Source organism: Apis laboriosa, unplaced genomic scaffold (assembly GCF_014066325.1).
Source record: "Apis laboriosa isolate Shangri-la unplaced genomic scaffold, ASM1406632v1 scaffold58_cov148, whole genome shotgun sequence".
Taxonomy (NCBI): Eukaryota; Metazoa; Arthropoda; class Insecta; order Hymenoptera; family Apidae; genus Apis; species Apis laboriosa.
The window spans coordinates 819,241-838,567 of NW_025223827.1; the positions used below are offsets into that span (position 1 = coordinate 819,241).

Here is a 19,327-nt window from a genome sequence, read left to right on the forward strand (position 1 = left end):
GAGTTATTAATTTTTATTAATAACTTGTTAACGAAGCCATAACGAAAGTTTTGCAAAAAAAAATGCATGAAATTATCTGAGAAATATATTTTTATATTTTTGGGATGTATTTATAAATTCCATTTAAAATAGAAATAAAATATTGAATATCGTTAATAAAGCATAATTTTTAATAATAGATAATAAATTACATAAAATGTTGTACAGAACAAGATGTGAAAAACATATCAAAATCAATATTTAATTTTCGTTAATTATTTCATTATAAATTTTTAAAGTGTCTGAATATTTTTATGATGTTAAAAATAGTTCTGATTTTATTTAATTTTTATTAATATATATAAATTTTTTATTAATATTATATAATATTAATAATATTATTTTATTATAATAAATTAGGTAAATAAAAATAAGTTGCTCATATTTATAAAGTACAATATAAAAAATACTCTACTGAAAGAAACAAATTTAAACTTTTATGATTATATATATAAATAAATTATATATAAATAATTAATATTAATTTTATATATATTTCTTTTATAACAAAATATATATATATATATATCGTTAAAATTAAGTACATGTTAATATTTAAATATTTTGTAAATAGTATTATATAAATTAAAGTTAGTAATTAATGCAATTTTTATTAAATTTTAGAAAATATTTAACGAAAATAAAACAAAAATAAAATTAATTATAAATTAGAAAATAATAATATGATTTGAAATAATAAATAAGTACATATGACTAGAAAGAGATTTTTATTTACTATTTATAATTTATAATACTATACTAATATTTATATGCAAAAAATTAATTTTTTTATTAATTCATATAAATTTAATATTAAATAAATTTAAATAAAATGATTTTTCCTATACATTTTAAATAAATCTAGTATTTAAAAAACATTTTTAAAATTTTGTGAATCATAGAAAACTTTTAATGTTTTTTTTAATAACATCTAATTACTTTGGAAATTTTATATTTATTCATAATTTTTTTATACAGCTTTCACAAGGCACCATTAGAGACAAGAGAATTTTTTTAGAATATGAATATTAATAATTATAACTAATTGTTCATTATTATTCATTCAAATGAAAATTATTATTCATTCATTCGTGTACACACATCCACACAATATATATAATCATTTTAAATATATATATGTATATATTTAGGCGTTTATTCATTATTACATTACTATCAAGTGTTGACTAGTTATAATAAATCTATAGACAGATATAATTTATTAATCTATTGTAATGCTATTATATTTAAATATATTAATGAAATAAATTTTTTCATTTTTTTGAAATGTTTATATTATTTAAATTTATTAAAATTTATTAATACTTTTATATTATAGAATTGAAGAATCAGTTTTTATAAATGATTTTCAGCTATTTCTATAAAATAATAAGCACTAAATAAATTAAAAATTAAATTAAATTAATTTGTATGTGGCAAATTTACAAGTGAATTTAATTTTACAACTTGCACTTTTGATGTTAGTATCTTTGTTGCTTCTATATCATATGAAGACCAATATGTTATTAATTCTGGAAATCCATCTTCATCAATACAATCAATTTTAATTGAACTAAAACGAGTACGTAAATTCAAATTTGGTTGGCAATCTGCATCTCGACATAATTGAATAATATCAGTTTGACTAGCATTTCTAATTTGCACGTCAGTATAATTTACAAAAACTATTAATACTCTTTCTACTAGTCTTTTTTCTGTAACAATAGATACTTTTTCTATATGTTCAGATGTTGAATTAATCCATTGCCAAAACTTAATGACAAATCCCGAAGTATAAGGTTTTCCAGACATAACCAAGAAAGCTGGTTTTGAAACAAAAGAATTAGGATTAACGTGATCCCATATTATTATTGGTTGATTTCCATGTTTTTGCAATGTTAGATTTACAGTAGCTTTACAAAATTCTCCTGGACATAATCCTTTGTTTTCAATGGATAAATAGTGATATGGTGTAGGATTCCAGTTATTCTCCTCATTGAATTTTAAAGTCTTAAATCTTCGAAATGTCATTGTTGATTTCATTATCAATTTTTTTTTATATTCTGATAATTTCATAATATGTAATAATCCTTTAATAGTCATAGTTTTAATCACATCTGTATAAAATAAAAAATAAAATAAATAAATTTAAAATAAAAATATCAATTTTATTTTAATTATTAATCATTATTTTATTTAAAAATAAAATGTAAAATTTTTTATCATATTTATGATATGTCATTATGATTTTTCGTTTAATAATCTGATAAAAAAATGTTGAATAAAAGTTAATCTTTAAATTTATTAAATTAATTTTTAATATACTATATATTACAGGTATTTTTTTCAATAAAAAATCAAATCTTTATTTTTTATATATTACTATATATTTCTAATTTCATATTGTTGCAATATTCAAATAAATTCAATTCTTCATATCATATTTTTGAGATAATTTTAAATTTAGAAATATGAAATATTAAATATGAAAATAAAAGAAAATAATTATATATATATATATTAAATAATTNGATTATGTATTATATCCAAGTACAATAAAATTCTGTGTGAAGTCATTTATAATAGTAGTATATTAATAGTAATATCATATATAATTAGTAACATTTCATTCTGAACTAATTCAAAATATAAGTAAAATAATTTATCACAATAAGATTTCTTATTTTTAAATTCAAAATCATTTCAAAGTCATAATTTGAAGAATTATTAAATTGATTTAACATTACATAATATAAAGCCAGAAATACACAATATCATTTATTATGAAAAAAAAAATTTTTTTTTAAAAATTAGTTTTTGAAAAAATTGAATTTAGAAATTTATCATTTATATGATTCTTTGATTGTAAATGTTTAATCTTGAATTTCTAAAAAACAAAAACATAAACGATAAAACGATTTTATTTTATACTTTCACATGTAGAATAACTACATATCATTTGTATATTGACTTCATTTGTATCTAATTAGCTAATCATTTAAATTTAAAAAATTATCAAACTTGATTTACTTGAAAATGATTTAATTGAAAAATAAATAAAAATTGAATAATTTTTAAATTATTTTCATAAATAGCATTACATATGATTGTATATTTATATATATATATATATATCCCATGTACTTTGGAATATCCTGTATAGAGAAAATATATTAAAATTTCTAATAATTTTAATAATATATTTTTAATATATTAATTTTTTTATCTTTACATTAATTAACAATTAATAAAGAAATATCTATAATAATTAATTTAATTTTGTAAACAAAATATAATATTTTTAAAAATTTTTAATAAATTTCTTTTTTAAATTTTTTATAATTAAATTATATTTGTATTTTTTTATATTTATATTTTTTTTATATTTGTACATTCATAATTAAATTTATACTTACTTTTTCCATTATTATTATAGCAAATATAAGATATAGTATCGTTAAAATGATTATTTATATCAATAGATGAACAATTTTTAGGTGAATATCGTCCTAAAAGATGACCAGTTGCACCAGATAAAAGAACAAGATTATTTTTCGTTGCTATTTCTATACTTAAAAAATCTTCTACTGTATCTGAATCAACATCTGATAAAATTAAAGGTAGTTTTTCAAATGTATGAATATTTGAACTCCAATGTATAGTTCCTGCAATAGGTTCAATACTAGCCAAAAGGCCTTGATTTCCAACTACTATACAGTCTGGTTTCCCAGATCGATCTGTATCGACTGAAATACAATCAATTTCAGTAGGTAGTCGTTTTAAAGAAACCAACCATAATGGTAAACCACTATTTCCTTGCATGGACATTATTCCTCCTCCTTCTGCTGATATTTGACCTTGATCATTATTTGTATTATTTCCTGTATATTGTTGTCCACGAACCAGGAATATAAGATTTGATGGATTTCCATGTATAATAGAGATAGGACCATGTAACTCTGAAAATATATAATCATGCATTAATTATTATCTTATTAATTTTTTATTAGAATAACATTAAAAACAATCTAATATTAAAATAATTGTCTTTATAATAGAAAAGGAGAATCTCTTTTTTTTAAAATATATTATAATAAAAGACAAGCTAATTAATTAATAATAATTAATTACATGTGAAAATATAGAATAAAATTTTAAATAATTTTTTCTTGTGCATTAAATTATCGCATAATTTTCAAGATATTTGCAAAAAATAAAATATTATTACTATATTGAATTTATATGTATATACGTAACAATATCCTTTGGATTCGCAAAAATAAAATATAGAATAATTGAGCTATTTTATATTTGAAAAAAATTTGTACATTGATGCAATGATTTAGTTTGTTCCTAAATGATAGTTTGATTCTTTCAAAAAGTATCACAATTAATTTATTGGTAGATATTTCTTATGTGAGTCTTTATATCGTTAAAAATGGTCAATTCTTTTTGAAAAATTTTTTAGTTTATGTAGCTACAAACAAAATTTAAAATGCTCACATAACATAAATAGTAATTCTAATAATAGATATTTTATGTAAACATATATATATTTATATATAATATATATACATAATAATTTATATATATATATAATAATTTATTATATAATAATATATATAATAATTTATTATATATATATATAAATATCAATAAATCGTATTATGCATTATGTTAATGACTTCAATGAGGAAAATCTCAATGAGGAAAAAACTATATATAAATCAAAATATAAATAATTGTAAATTTTGACAATAAGAATTTTAATAATTAATAATAATAAAATCTCCCTAATAAATATCCCTTGAAGATTAATATAAATAATTAAATTAAATTGAATTCGTCTTAGAATACATTATAATTTTTAAATAAAAACATAATTTCATATAAAAATGCAAAAAATATTTTGAAATCTTAAAATTATCTTCATCTAGATAAATCTGATAGTCATCATAAGATGTTTTTCTTAAAATACATTTTGTATAAAATTTTGTATAAAATATTTTTTTGAATAATTTGCATAGTTTAGTTAGGATAAGCTCAACTGACAATTCATGAACCACATGCAATTCTTTTCATTTCTGAATTTCCTTATTACACTTTTGAAGTATTTATGAAGGAAATAGGCTAGAATTCTATCAAATCTAGACAATTAGCAACTCAATGCAATTCCTCTTTCCTTAAATAGAAAATAAAATAAAATATTAAAATAAAATACTCTATATAAATTATTATATGTTAATGCACATATTGTTATATATATATATATATATATAGACACTATAAGTATATAAACAAAATTCAATATATAGTAACAATTATTTTTTACAAACATCTTGAAAACTAAAACTGAACGGCAGTTATACATAGAAAAAAGTTGTTCAAAATCTTATATAATATTCAAATCTTTAAAATTTACAATATTTCAAATTACCAAAATTATATGAAATTACATTTTCTTTATAATTAAATATCAACATTAGTATTTTTATATTATAAGAATATAATAATAATAATAATAATTTAATAATAGTAATAATAATTTTTCAATTTAATTATTTAATTTTAATATTAATAAAAATAGTTATTATTAGTTATTATTATTATATTAAATTCTTTGCATTTTATTAACATATTTTTTTTAATATTAATTAATGTTTATTTATATGATTAATTATATAAAATATCTATAAAATTAATAAATATCCATAATTGGTAATATTAAAATAAAAAAATAATAAAATATCCATAATATTTAATAAATGCAAAAAAATCTCTTCAAGTTCTATTTCATAGTTATGTTTATAAAATATGAAAATATTTTTATATAAACTTTTGTAATCAAATACAATTATTGATAATAAAATTTATATCATATGTATAAATAAAAAAATATAATTTGTATTATATATTATATAATATAATTATATAAAGTATTAATTATATTTTTTTAATTACAATTTTTTAATTAAAATTTTAAAAAATTAATGAAAAAAAGATGTTAAAATTAAACTTTAAATATGTATTTCAATTAAGAGAATTTAATAAAATGGCATATTTTTATTAATTTTTATAAAATAAAAAAAATTTTTATAAAATAAAAAATTATATGTGATTTATGATTTCAAAGATTTTATGTATTTGCAAATGTGTTCTTTTAATGAATCTGTATCTGTTAGCTAAAAACTGAAAATGCCAATGAATAAATAAATAGCAATATGTTCTGATAATATGGAAATGCAATGAAATATAATTAAATTTAGATTAGATTATATTTGTAGATTATATGCGTAAGAATTGTTTTAATATTATTTATCTTTGTTTTAATAGAAATTAAAAATTTTTTTAAAGATTTTTTTTATTCATATCAGATTAAAATTAATAAAAATATATTTTTCAAAATTTCTCTTGTTTTATTGATAAACTAAAGCTTTTAAAAAAATTAAAACAATATTGTATTTATAATAAATTTATAAAAATTTAATTAAATTTAATATCATTAAATCAGGTCTTTATTTAATATAAAAATTGTTTACCTATACAACTTACCTATTCCTTGTAAAGTTTTATCCCAAGATATAGATGACTGAGGATCATTTACTGAAGGGCATACCATTGAATTATCACATGGTAAAACATATAGAAATATAATTATTGTTATGACACATAATAATATAGAAGCAACCAAACACAATCGTCATAAAAGAGACATATCATGTCTTTTCCATAAATCATTTTGATTATTGCCTTCAACAACCATTATTGGTATATCATCTCTATAATATTTCAACATATTTTGTCCATTTTTTGTACGATTTTCTAAATTCCGTGTTTCATCCAGTGGATAATATACTCCATTTTCAAGGATAACAGTTGATTGCTACAATTTTTATGTGAATTTTTATTACATATTTTTAATTTTTAATTCATATTTTATATTATTTATAAAATTTGTAATGCTATATAAAACTATAATTGTATATCTTTTTATTTTATATTAATAAAATTATGGTTATTAAAAATATATTAATAAAGATAAAAATATTCAAATATATCAATTCTCATCGATTTTATTCTTCATTTATTTATATTTCTGATTTATTAGTAGAAAAAAAAATGAATTTCATTATACCAATTGCGTATCATCAACATGATCTTTTGGAATTTCATTTGGTTGTGCCAAACAATCTTCTTCATCTTCAGTATCAGTATTGCTTATATTTTGCGGTAATGGTGTATAACCTTTTCCAACGTGATGATCAGACATGTTAAATCATATAAAATACTAGAAATTTAAATTCAATTGAATATTTATATATATATATATATATACACACACACACATACATATACACAGATACATACAGATACATATATAAATATAAATATATGTGTTTATACGTATTTATTTTATTATCGTAATACCATTGACTATAAAACATTGATAGAGACTAAACATAATCGAAAAATCAGAATTCATATATCGATATTTTCATACTTATCGACATTTTTAAGGAAATTTTAAATTTTAAACATTTTTACTATATTTAGGAGGTTTTAGAAGATATTTATGATTTTTCATGAAAGCAATTGAAAACTGAATATAGAACATCTTAGATATCGAGATATTTTTAGATATTTAATAAATTTCTATAATAAAAATGATGCGTTATCAATAATATCTATATAGAAAATTCAATATATAATATTTTCATTAATATCTCGAAATTTAAAAAATATCCAAAATTAAAATTTTATATTTGGATTTTCCTTGAAATTTTATATCTATTGATCCTATCCTAAAATTCTTTTGAATTTTATATATTTCATCCGAAATATATAATTTAAATATTTATCTTAATTTATAAAAATATAATAGAATTTCAGAAGCAAAATATAACAATTAATAAATTGAATTTATATTAAAGATCATTTATTATGAAATATATTAATAATAAATAAATAATAGATATTAATAATAAATAAATTCTAAACCAAATTTAATAATATTTTTTGATGATAAATGATGAATTTTGATGGTAATTTTTGATGGTAAATAATATTTATTTGATGAATTTCAGTTATTATATTATATTATATTATATTTATTTTATGTTACAGATAATTAATTTATAAATTATATATCATTAATTAATTTAATTATAAATTTGTTACATGTTATCATGTTATAATCCATTTATAATTTCAAATTTTATGATAAAAATACGATACGCTTTTATTTTAATATATGTATATGAATAATATGAATATCATTGTAATCTATAAATTTTAATAATCCAAAAATCTATCATATAAAGAATAAACGAAGAACAAGATTATAGATTATATTAGAGAAAAAAAGAAGAAAGAAGCATAATCGAAATAATTCTTAGAACGAGATATTTCTTATTTTTTATAATTAGACAGTGTTCAAATAATTGAACTTTCTATTAATAAAATTGATCTTTCTATTAATAAAAGTTTTGTCAATCGATTGTTCTATTAATAAGAATTCTGATAATCAAAAAAAAAAATTTCTACTATAAATATATAATGTATATCTCTAATATATATAATTTTGATCTTCAATTAGTATAATTAATATTAAGAATTAGATCATATTATTACAATTAATATATTTTCTTTCATATCTATATGTTTCGTATTTTTTTTGTTAGATTATTCCACAACTATTCCACATTTAAATTTATTTAAATGCATTAAGTTATAAATTTTCATTTTTTTTGTGAAAAAATGTTTTGCAAAATTTTATTTACATTTTAGTTGATAAGAAAAGAATTGAAAATTATGATCATTTTGATCTGCATATTATATATGTAAAAAAAATATATCATATTGAAAATTAATACAATAATATTGGATTTAATAAAATAAAATATAAGATGCAATAAATAACATTTTCAAGTTTATTTTCTTATATATATATATATATATATACTACTATATAAATATATTATATATTTAAACTTAAGTCATTTTTAATTAAGAATTTATAATTACAATAACATATATCTATTATTTCATAAAATTTTTTTCATCTATATACTTATCTTATTATGCTCTTTGTTAAATAAATATACTTGCATTTATGTTTACTTTTATTTTTTATATATAGATTTCTTTAACATTATATTTCTCAATATTGAAACAATATATAAATAACATTTAACAATAAAAGAAAGTATAAGTATTTAATTAGAGTTAGGTACATATAATGTAATATAATAGTAATGTATAATTTTTTTTATAAAGTATATAAATTATGTAATATATGTAAATTAATTATGTAAAATATAAACTTTCATTTGGAAATGTAATGTAATCATATTACAATGTTATTAGTTGTGCCATATTGATATTTTTCATATATAAATATAAGTTACTTATTTCTATGAACAATTGGCACAATTTTAACTATATTATAAAATAATTTTAATTTAAACATAATATTTTGTAAAATATATATATTTTAACTAAATCAAAATTTTATAATTACATTCTATTTATATATTATTATTCACATGAAAAAAGTATTTAAGAAAAAGTAATAAAAAAACATTTATTGTGAAAAACAATTACATTTCCATTTAATTTTTATTTCCAATAAAATTAAAAATAAACAAAAGTTCTTTGTTTATCTTTTATTTTTGAATATAATTAAAATAGTTTTATTTAAGTTCAGTGCCATGATTTAATAATTATTCAATAATGAAAATATCAAACAATCTGATAATAAAATATAATAATATATTATATTTTCCTTGAATTATATTCTTCAAAGAAAATGTTTAATTAATATTAAAAAATATTAGAAATGTTTATATTTTTCAAGATGCAAATGATAACATGGCACTGATTACAATAAAAATATTAAAATTTATTATAATTTATCAAATAATCAATATATATTAATTATAAACAGATTAATACATATAGAGTCAGTAACAATTTAAAGAAATATTTTTACATGAAAAATAATGCATTTGAAAATTCAAATAATTAAAGTAATAAACATAAAATAATCTCACATTGTATGGATGAAATAATATTTATGAAAACAATTTAAATACATTAATAAAATAATTAAATGCATAATAAAAATTTAAAAATATATAAATATATTGAGATCTCTGATTGGTTTAATATATATTTAAATTTGAATAAATGTTTATATGAAAATTTTTTTGATAATTTTTTCGTTTGTTGAAAATTGATAAATCTATTATTATCTTATAATTTATTGAAGAAAAATATTAAAAAAATATTTGATAAATGTTTCAAATATTTATAATATTACATTTATAACAAATTGGAAGTTATTTTTTAAAATATAATGTATGCATGATATTCTTTGGTTTAATTATTATGAAAAAAATATGTAGTTAAATTTTCATCATCATCACAGTTTAATAAAAATTTTTGGTAAAAAATGGACTGTTTGGTGTGGAATGCAAAAAAACTACAAATGTTTAATGTTTCTTAATTTCTAGTTATAAAATAAACTTTATCATCATAATTTAGTATACTTTATAATTAATATTACTATGTTGTTTATATATATTGTATTTAATATTGTTAATGCTATTGTATAAACGTACATTGCACATTCAAATAAATGTTAGAAATAATATTTCTAACATTTTCTGCTATTTTAAAGTAATTCCATTGATAATCATCATTAATATTAGAACATCAATAAATATTTAACAAACCTCTATTTTCTAATGAATCTTTTAATGTTTGAAACAATTGTAATTGTTGTTCTGGTTTTAAGCTATAAACCTGTAAAATAATTTCATATATAATATGCATAATTATAAATAAATTTTTTTAAGAATTAAAAAACCTATGATATAAATGATATATAGGATAATTCATTTAAAGATAGTCATTATATATTTATCTCAATTATAATAACTTAAAAAAATATTTTTTAAAAAGTGAAAATATATTGCAAGAAATATTTTTATATCAATTTTTTTTTTAAATTATCAATATTTTATATAATTGGATAAGATTATATATATATATATTGGCAAAAATATTTTTGACATTAAATATCTTATTTCTTTAATTTGGAATGAGTTTAAGTAGATTTACATAAAACAATTTACATAAATAAATAAAAATTATAAAGTATTAATTTGATAAATATTTGGAATAGAAGCATCTTCACATTTTGATGATTTTTGAATATATTATAAAGGACCAAGATTTTCAAACAATTTTTTTCTTTACATATTATTATTTAGCTTTAATTTTTGAAATATTTGTAAAAAAAAATTATTACTATTATATAGAATTTCTCTTATATATACATGATTGCGTGAAGCAAGCATAACTGATCAACAATTATATGTATAGCAAAAAGTTGCTCTAAATGTTAAGTTTTATTAAAAAAAAAATTATCAAAATCAGCAAAAATTCTTCTACTTCAAATAATTATAAAAAATATTTTATAACATTAATTATTTTAATCAATATTAATATTAATAATTTAATATAAAATGAAACTAATATGATAAGCAGAAATATGATTAAATGTATTTATGAAATATCTTATTTATAAATATAATAATATATCATAGTATTTACACTATTATTATTTTGTAAAAATAAACTGAACACATAATGCGAAAAAATTATTTTACAATAGTAATAATTATTGTATAATTATTGCAAAATCATAAAATATTTTTATAAAATGAAGATATTTTAACTTAAAATTTATTATGAAAGATAAATAACACATGAAACGATATTCTATTGATGTTCTTTTTGTTTTTCATATAATAAATTTTACAAACTTCAAGGTAAAATATCTCCTATATTGATTTTTGGTCAAGTAGATTAATAATTTTTTGAAGAATATTAAATTATATCAGTAATAAAAAATATATGATTCCATTTAAAAAAATATTAATGAGTTTCATGTTTTCTATGTATCTATTTATAAAAAATCATATATTAAAAAAATTAGTAATATTACAATATATGAAAATGGTAATATTTAGTGAGCTATCCTCTATATATATATAAATTAATTATATATCCAATTTTATAAATATATTTATATTTAATGTAATTAAACTATTCAAAAAATAATATAAAATATTAATTATAATTAATATAATAATTCAAGTATAACTTTTAAATAATTTTAATTATACTATTATTTATCCATAGAATTATTAAATAAAATGGTAAATGATAAAAAACTTATTATATTTACCTGTTGCAAAAGTTTTTGAGGTGAAGCAGTTTGAATAAATGAAGATATATAGACATTTACAAATGTTGCCATTAAATACTGACAGTCAAATCTATCCATTATTCCTCCATGACCAGGAATAACATCTCCAAAGTCCTTTAATTATATGAAATAAAATTATTATGAAATTTTTTTGTGAATGCTAATACTAATAATTTAATTACCTTAATTTTAAATGCTCTCTTAAAACCACTTGCAAAGAAACCTCCAAATGGTCCAATTACGGAACTAAATACTGACATTGATAATGAATGAAGTAAAAATGGATACAAAGTTATGGTCGATTTTCCGCTAAACTGTATAAAAAAATTATTAAATGATTTACATATTTGTATTATATTATTTCAGGATTATTTGATATTTTAATATATTACCATTTTAAATACAACTTGTAAACTATTAGGCAAAGTATATTCTTGAGGTTGAAATAAAATAGATGGTTCACAATCCATAGTCATTCGTCCCAAAGTTTCACTATATTCAATAGGACAAATAAAGTAACGATACTGACACATAATATATGAAATCTGAAAAATATTTTATATAGATATTTATGTTTAAAAAATTGAATAATATATAATGTTTAATTTAAAAAAATTTAAATATAAATTTACCAATAAGCCAAGCAAAACTGTTGAAATACCACCACCTATAAAACCTTCCCAAGTTTTTTTTGGTGATAATTTAATTAAAGGTGTTTTACCAAAAAAGAAACCAAACATATATGCCATTACATCATTTATCACTATCATACTAACTGGAACAATGAACCTATATCAGATAAATATATATTATCATAAAATAAATAAAGTATGAGGAAGATATTAATTTATATAAAAATTTACCATATCAAGCCTTCAAAAATATTTTTAATTATAAGATAACTTTGTGTCACAACAATAAGTAAAGCAACATGAGTCCAAGCAAATAGAGAAAATTGTTTCATATAATATTTTTTTACAAGTGACAGTACAAACCATACAAAACCAACAATGTATAGACAAAATGAAATAAAACGATGATATGTAACAAGTACACGTAGATATTCCTGTAAGTAAAAAAAAATATTATTAATTTTCAATATGAAAAAATATAGAATTAATTTTACACACATATATATATAAGATTATAAATATTATATAGAAATACAATATAATAAATAATAAATAATAAAATACTGTACTGTATTTGTATATAATATATATATATATAAGCAAATATAAAATCACATTAGTTTGATATAAATTTCTTACATAATTAATTTAAAATTAAAACTTAAATAAGAAACCTTATAAAAGAGAATTAGAAACCATATAAAGGATATATAATGTTTTAAGAAGCTTTATTTATTGATTTCATATCAATAAATAAATTAATAATGTATATATAATTTATGTATATATAATTTTTAATTAAATATAATTATACTCTGATATAAAATATATTTTAACATAAAACATTAATTAAAAATATTATATTAATTAATTAATTTTATTACAGATCAAAATTATTCAAATACTTATACTTACTGTACGATTAATTACTACAGCAAAATAATCCATTAAATTTTCTCCATAAAAGAAATAATTGGAAGTAATCAGGAAATACCACGATAGAGATCTAAACCATGGTAAACCATGAATTCTGTAAACTGCATATCCAATATTAATGATTTCTTGAAAACACTTTACTTGTACAATCAATGTCTGAAAAAAATATTCCATAAAACAAATAAAAAAAAATTATAATATATATTATATATTATATAGAAATACAATATATAATTATATAATTTTATAATTAAATATATATTTATAATATTTATATTAAAACTTACTGTAGCCATCAAAGCTAATGGTCCAATATAAATAATACCACAAAAACCAGCAATCATAAACAAGGTAAAAATACTTCTAATTACCCAATTTTTCCAGCTATAAAAATTATTTTTAATTACTTAAACTTATTATTATTTATTATTTAGTTTATTATTTTTATACTTGTTATATTTTTTATAAATATTATTTTAATACTTGTTATATTTTTTATAAATATTATTTTCAAAAATTATACCGATCAGATAAGCCTGAAAGAATTGAATCCAAAATATGTGGAGTATGATCTGTTCCTTGTGGTAAAGTTTTAGCCAATTCTTCAACTTCCAGCTTTGCATCATCTTCAGATTCTACATCTTCTTTCTATAAAATATAATCCAAACTACTTGTTAATAATTATATAGAAATAATTAATTGGGAAAGATCTATATCATATTATTTCAATAAATTCTTGAATTTTTAAATAAAAAATTATAATTGTTTATAATTCCATGAAAGAAATAATACTTCAAATCATTAAAAAAAAATTAATATAAGTTTTTATAAAGTTTAAATTAATAACATTCAAAATCATCACTATATTTTTTAAAATACATGTATTATATTTATTTTTATAATTATATAATTAGAATATACTATAAAAATATAATTAGTATACATAATTAGTATATATGAAAAGTCTCATATATATTAAGAGATTAGTATATGTGTAATAATAGAAATCCAAAAAATAATTATACATAAAATACTTATAAATATATTATAAATATAATAATAATATGACAGTTTGATTTAATTATATATGCTTATGGTTTAATGTTAATAACTATCATTCATTAATTTATTATATATTTATATATAATTTATATAATGACTGACTGCTATTTTATATATATATATATATATATATATATATATACACATAATATAAAAGTGAAAGATTAATTCTAAGTCAATCAAACTTAATAAAGATTTTTAAAAATTCAAAGAAGAATTACAATATTGAAAATTTCGAAAAACAAAAAATATGTATTTACCTGATCATCACTGACATCCCGCGTTTCTGCTGATGTATCTCCAATTGTTCTCTTACGAATTTCCGACATACTTTAAAGATTTATTGCTATACAAAAACTTAAAATAATAGAATATTATTATGATTTTTGATTTGTATAACTTTGTTGCATATTTACATATTTAAATATTTGATTAAATACAGCGGATATGACAGACAACCACATATCATATTTGCGCAAATGAAACTGACAGACTAAGATGTCATATGAATTCTCACATTGAGGATAGTGGGGAAAATTAAAAAATGGGGGAAGAAATAACGGGTATCCTATTGTATTACATTGTTAAAATTTAGATTAGTTTAAACACATGAGAACGGTTAGCTTAACTTAGCTTGGTTTTGATTTTTTAAACATTTTTAATTCGTTTAATAATGATTATTATTATGATTAAAAACATTTATGGATTTTTTATTGTTATTTTTTACTTATTCTAGCTAACCTAACCTTAAAATAATGAAGTACAATAGAACACCCGTTATATCTTTCTTTACCTCTATTTGACTATAATATGTGTCATGACAATAACTATACCAATTTCCCCCAATATTCTTAATGTGGAAATTTCTGCGACAACCTTGCTGATTGACATAGGATATAATCATCGTTGATGTTCGGTTTATTTCGAGTTTCTTCGGAAAATCAATAATAAAAAAAAGTATAAATGAAATCTAATGTTTTGTTCACAATATTTCTTGAAAAAGTCTATTCATATTATATATAAAAAAAAAATATATTTTTTATAAGAATTTAATTAAAAAATTCTTTTATAACATATATATATTTTATTACATGTAAATCCAAATCATTTTGTTAATAATAAGAAATAAATTTTAATTTGTTATCAATAAAAATATTTAATTTTCAATAATTTAATTCTTAATGATCATATCTTTAATTTCTTTATTTGTTATTCATATTTTTATTTTACTTTAACATGATTTCTATTTAATTTTTTATTTAAATCAAGATTTTCTAACAATATATATAGACAATTTATAAATGAAACGCGTGAAATACCAACTTTAAAATGTGAATCAATCGTATAGTATAGTATGAAATTTGTTGTAATGTATGATGTTATAATGATTGTAGAATTTCTTGTCGCGCTAAATTAAAAAATAATATATATTATAAAAAAAAAAATATTATAAAATTATTAATATTGTTTTAAAATTTAAAAAAATTAACATTATTAATATTTTTTACTATAATTTAAGTTATAAAAATATATAAAAAAATTAACAATACAGTATGACATTACCTGGAATTGGAGTATTTGGTACAGGAAGTATTGTTAGAATAATAATTCCCTTTTTAAGAGAAAAGGGTTTTAGAATTGAAGCTATATGGGGACGTACATTAGCAGAAGTATCAGAAGTTGCAACTGATCTTGAAATACCATTTCATACTAGTCGAATTGATGATGTACTTCTTAGAAAAGATGTTGATTTAATTTTTATTATGTGCTCACCTAGTTTACATGCACAAATTGCAGTCAAAGCATTAGGAATAGGGAAACATGTTGTATGTGACAAACCTGCTGGTTTAAGTCAAAGTGAAGCCTTAAAAATGGTACGAGCTGCACAATATTATCCTTCTTTAATAAGTATTGTTAATCATAGTTTAAGATTTTTACCAGCATTTGTTCATATGAAGAAAGCTTTAGAAGAGGGATATTTAAAAGGTCCTGTAAATGTTATAGAAGTTAGAGTACACATGGGAAGTTTGTTACATAATGGTTAGAATATTATTTAATATAACAAATTATTAAAATATTTATCAATTATAATTTTATTTATTATTATAGGATATGATTGGTTGTGTGATGATACAATGGGAGGAGGAATTTTAGCTTTAGTTGGAAGTCATGTAATTGATTTAATCTTTCATTTAATTGGTCAACGTGCTTCAAGAGTACATGCTGTAGTTCGAACTTTCACTCAAACTACAAAACATATAAATGGAATTAGACATGTAACGTCACCAGATTTTTGTAATTTTCAAATGGAATTGAGTGGTGGTACATTGGTAACAACAACATTAAGTAATCATTTACAAGGTCAACTTTCTCAAGAAATATTAATATGTGGAGGAGGTAATCATCTTCTTGCACGTGGTGGAGATTTATATGGTTGTTGTAATGGACAAGAAGAAATATTATATCATGATATAGATGATTTACATGATATATCATTTCCTATTGTGAACTCCATTCCAAGGCCTTATATTAAAGGATTAAGAAAAATGATTGCTGCATTAAGAGAAGCTTTCCAATCTGTTGAAGATAAAAAAGGTTGGATAAAAGAACCAGTATTTTCTGCATCATCTTTTGAAGATGGTTTATATGTACAAGCAGTTATTGATGCTTTACGACAAAGTAATAAACGACGAGAATGGGTAAAAGTTAATATTTTAACAGAAGAACCAGATCCAAATCCTTTATTAAGTGCAGCTGTTAGGGCTACAGCTATATCTATATAAAATAAATTATTTTACATTAATAAAGAAGATAATACAGGAATAAAATTATACGAATGTAATATTTCATAAATATATTATTTGCAAGACAGTTTCAAAAGCAATTTAAAACAAATCACAATATATTTTAATTAAATATTTCATTAGTATAAAAACACAAAATATATGTTTTATAATGTAAATATGTTGTGTGTATATAAATATACATATTTAAGAATTATTATATTATTATTTGTATTTCTGTCAAAATATTTAACTTGAATAATATTTATAAAGAAATATATATATATAAATCAAAAATACTTATTTATATATTTATAAAAATAATTATAATAAATTATTATTTATATATTTATAAATAATTTATAAAAATAATTTGTTTAATTAAATAATATAAAAAAATACAATTTATTGTAAATAATAATTTTTATTATTTTTTACTAATTTATGGTGTTTTAAATTTATAAATTTTTTATTATTATATTCAATAAAATAAATAATATGTAATTTGTATAAAAAAAAATTATCATTTTAAATATTAATTACTTTCTTTTGAAAATAGATCTTTCTTTTTATAAATAGATAATATAATTAATATTTTTTATAGATTATAATAATAAATTATTATATATAATAATAATTTATTTATTTATTATATATTTTATTATAATATTTTTATTTCTATAAAAATATATTTTAGTATTTTATTTATAAAGATTATCATTTATTTATGCAAGAATTCAGTTATTTCAGTTATATTATATAAAACTTTTTATTTTAAAATTTTTTGGAATTGTTTAAATATTAAATAATACAATTATAATTGAATATTTATATACAATAATACATTTTTACATAACTAATATTAATTAATTATTCATATTTATTTAATATATATCATAATTATTCATATAATTATATATGAGATCTATTATATTATTATTATATTACCACTTTATTCTATTTTCATTTCATTTTATCTAATTTAAATGCTTAAATTACATTGTTAAACTTAAATTGTTTGTTATTTAAGAAATAAATCTTAATATTTTTGTATATTAACTTTTATGTTTGTTTTTCCTTTTGTTATTGTTGAATATAGAATATAGAATATAGAATCGATTTTTCAAATAAATATCAATATATACGTATATATATATTTGTAAATATCCAAAATTTTAAATATATATATACAATTGCTTACATAATATATAAGTTTTTATATGTAACTTTAACAATATATTTTTATTATTTATAGAAAAAATGAATTTAAACTTATTTCTTTCGATAAAATATTTATTATATTTTACAAATTTATCATTATTTTATTTAATTTTTGATATTATAAAAACTAAATGAAATCATAATTATATTTCTAGTTACAAATATTCGAACAATTTAAAAATTTATTGTAAAATAATTAAAATTTTTTATAAATTAAATTATTAAATTAATAAATTAATTAAATTTTTATATCTTAATTTGTTATTTTTTAAAAAAATGTATTGTTTTTTATTCATTCCAAATCGTTTATTAATATTTATGTTAGTTTAATTTGATAACTTAAATTTGCAATTTTCAAGTATTTTTGAAAGAATAAA

General features: G+C 17.8%; 3 protein-coding genes across 4 annotated transcripts; 1 reads left to right on the forward strand and 2 right to left on the reverse strand.

Annotated features, from left to right (window-relative positions):
- Positions 1 to 1,379: 1,379 nt before the first annotated feature.
- On the reverse strand, positions 1,380 to 7,352 carry LOC122717779. The gene is given in 4 exon segments (XM_043942171.1): positions 1,380 to 2,156; positions 3,456 to 3,998; positions 6,592 to 6,922; positions 7,175 to 7,352. Coding segments are annotated over 4 exon segments (1,704 nt in total). The 5' UTR covers positions 7,310 to 7,352; the 3' UTR covers positions 1,380 to 1,461.
- Positions 7,353 to 10,436: 3,084 nt separating this feature from the next.
- On the reverse strand, positions 10,437 to 15,454 carry LOC122717747 (phosphatidate cytidylyltransferase, photoreceptor-specific). Its single transcript, XM_043942122.1, has 10 exons — positions 15,207 to 15,454; positions 14,408 to 14,532; positions 14,172 to 14,268; positions 13,864 to 14,040; positions 13,180 to 13,382; positions 12,949 to 13,105; positions 12,709 to 12,861; positions 12,499 to 12,630; positions 12,296 to 12,430; positions 10,437 to 10,845 (listed from the first exon to the last, which is right to left on the reverse strand). The coding sequence occupies exons 1-10, from the start codon at positions 15,273 to 15,275 to the stop codon at positions 10,756 to 10,758; spliced, it is 1,338 nt and encodes a 445-aa protein (XP_043798057.1). The 5' UTR covers positions 15,276 to 15,454; the 3' UTR covers positions 10,437 to 10,755.
- An 816-nt stretch (positions 15,455 to 16,270) lies between these two features.
- On the forward strand, positions 16,271 to 17,836 carry LOC122717773 (glucose-fructose oxidoreductase domain-containing protein 1). 2 transcript variants are annotated; one of them, XM_043942163.1, is made up of 3 exons: positions 16,271 to 16,820; positions 16,905 to 16,986; positions 17,056 to 17,836. In XM_043942163.1, the coding sequence occupies exons 1-3, from the start codon at positions 16,500 to 16,502 to the stop codon at positions 17,727 to 17,729; spliced, it is 1,077 nt and encodes a 358-aa protein (XP_043798098.1). In that variant the 5' UTR covers positions 16,271 to 16,499; the 3' UTR covers positions 17,730 to 17,836. The 2 variants fall into 2 exon arrangements, with proteins under 2 accessions (XP_043798098.1, XP_043798097.1); XM_043942162.1 differs by having other exon boundaries at positions 16,271 to 16,986.
- Positions 17,837 to 19,327: the final 1,491 nt, after the last annotated feature.

Coding starts and splice junctions, on each gene's coding strand:
- LOC122717747 (XM_043942122.1), bottom strand. CDS start 15,275: ATGTCGGAAATTCGTAAGAGAACAATTGGAGATACATCAGCAGAAACG. Junction 12,431..12,498: donor AGAGAGCATTTAAAATTAAG/GTAATTAAATTA, acceptor ATATAATTAAAG/GACTTTGGAGATGTTATTCC. Junction 10,846..12,295: donor CTCAAAAACTTTTGCAACAG/GTAAATATAATA, acceptor ATTATTTTACAG/GTTTATAGCTTAAAACCAGA.
- LOC122717773 (XM_043942162.1), top strand. CDS start 16,500: ATGACATTACCTGGAATTGGAGTATTTGGTACAGGAAGTATTGTTAGA. Junction 16,987..17,055: donor GGGAAGTTTGTTACATAATG/GTTAGAATATTA, acceptor TTATTATTATAG/GATATGATTGGTTGTGTGAT.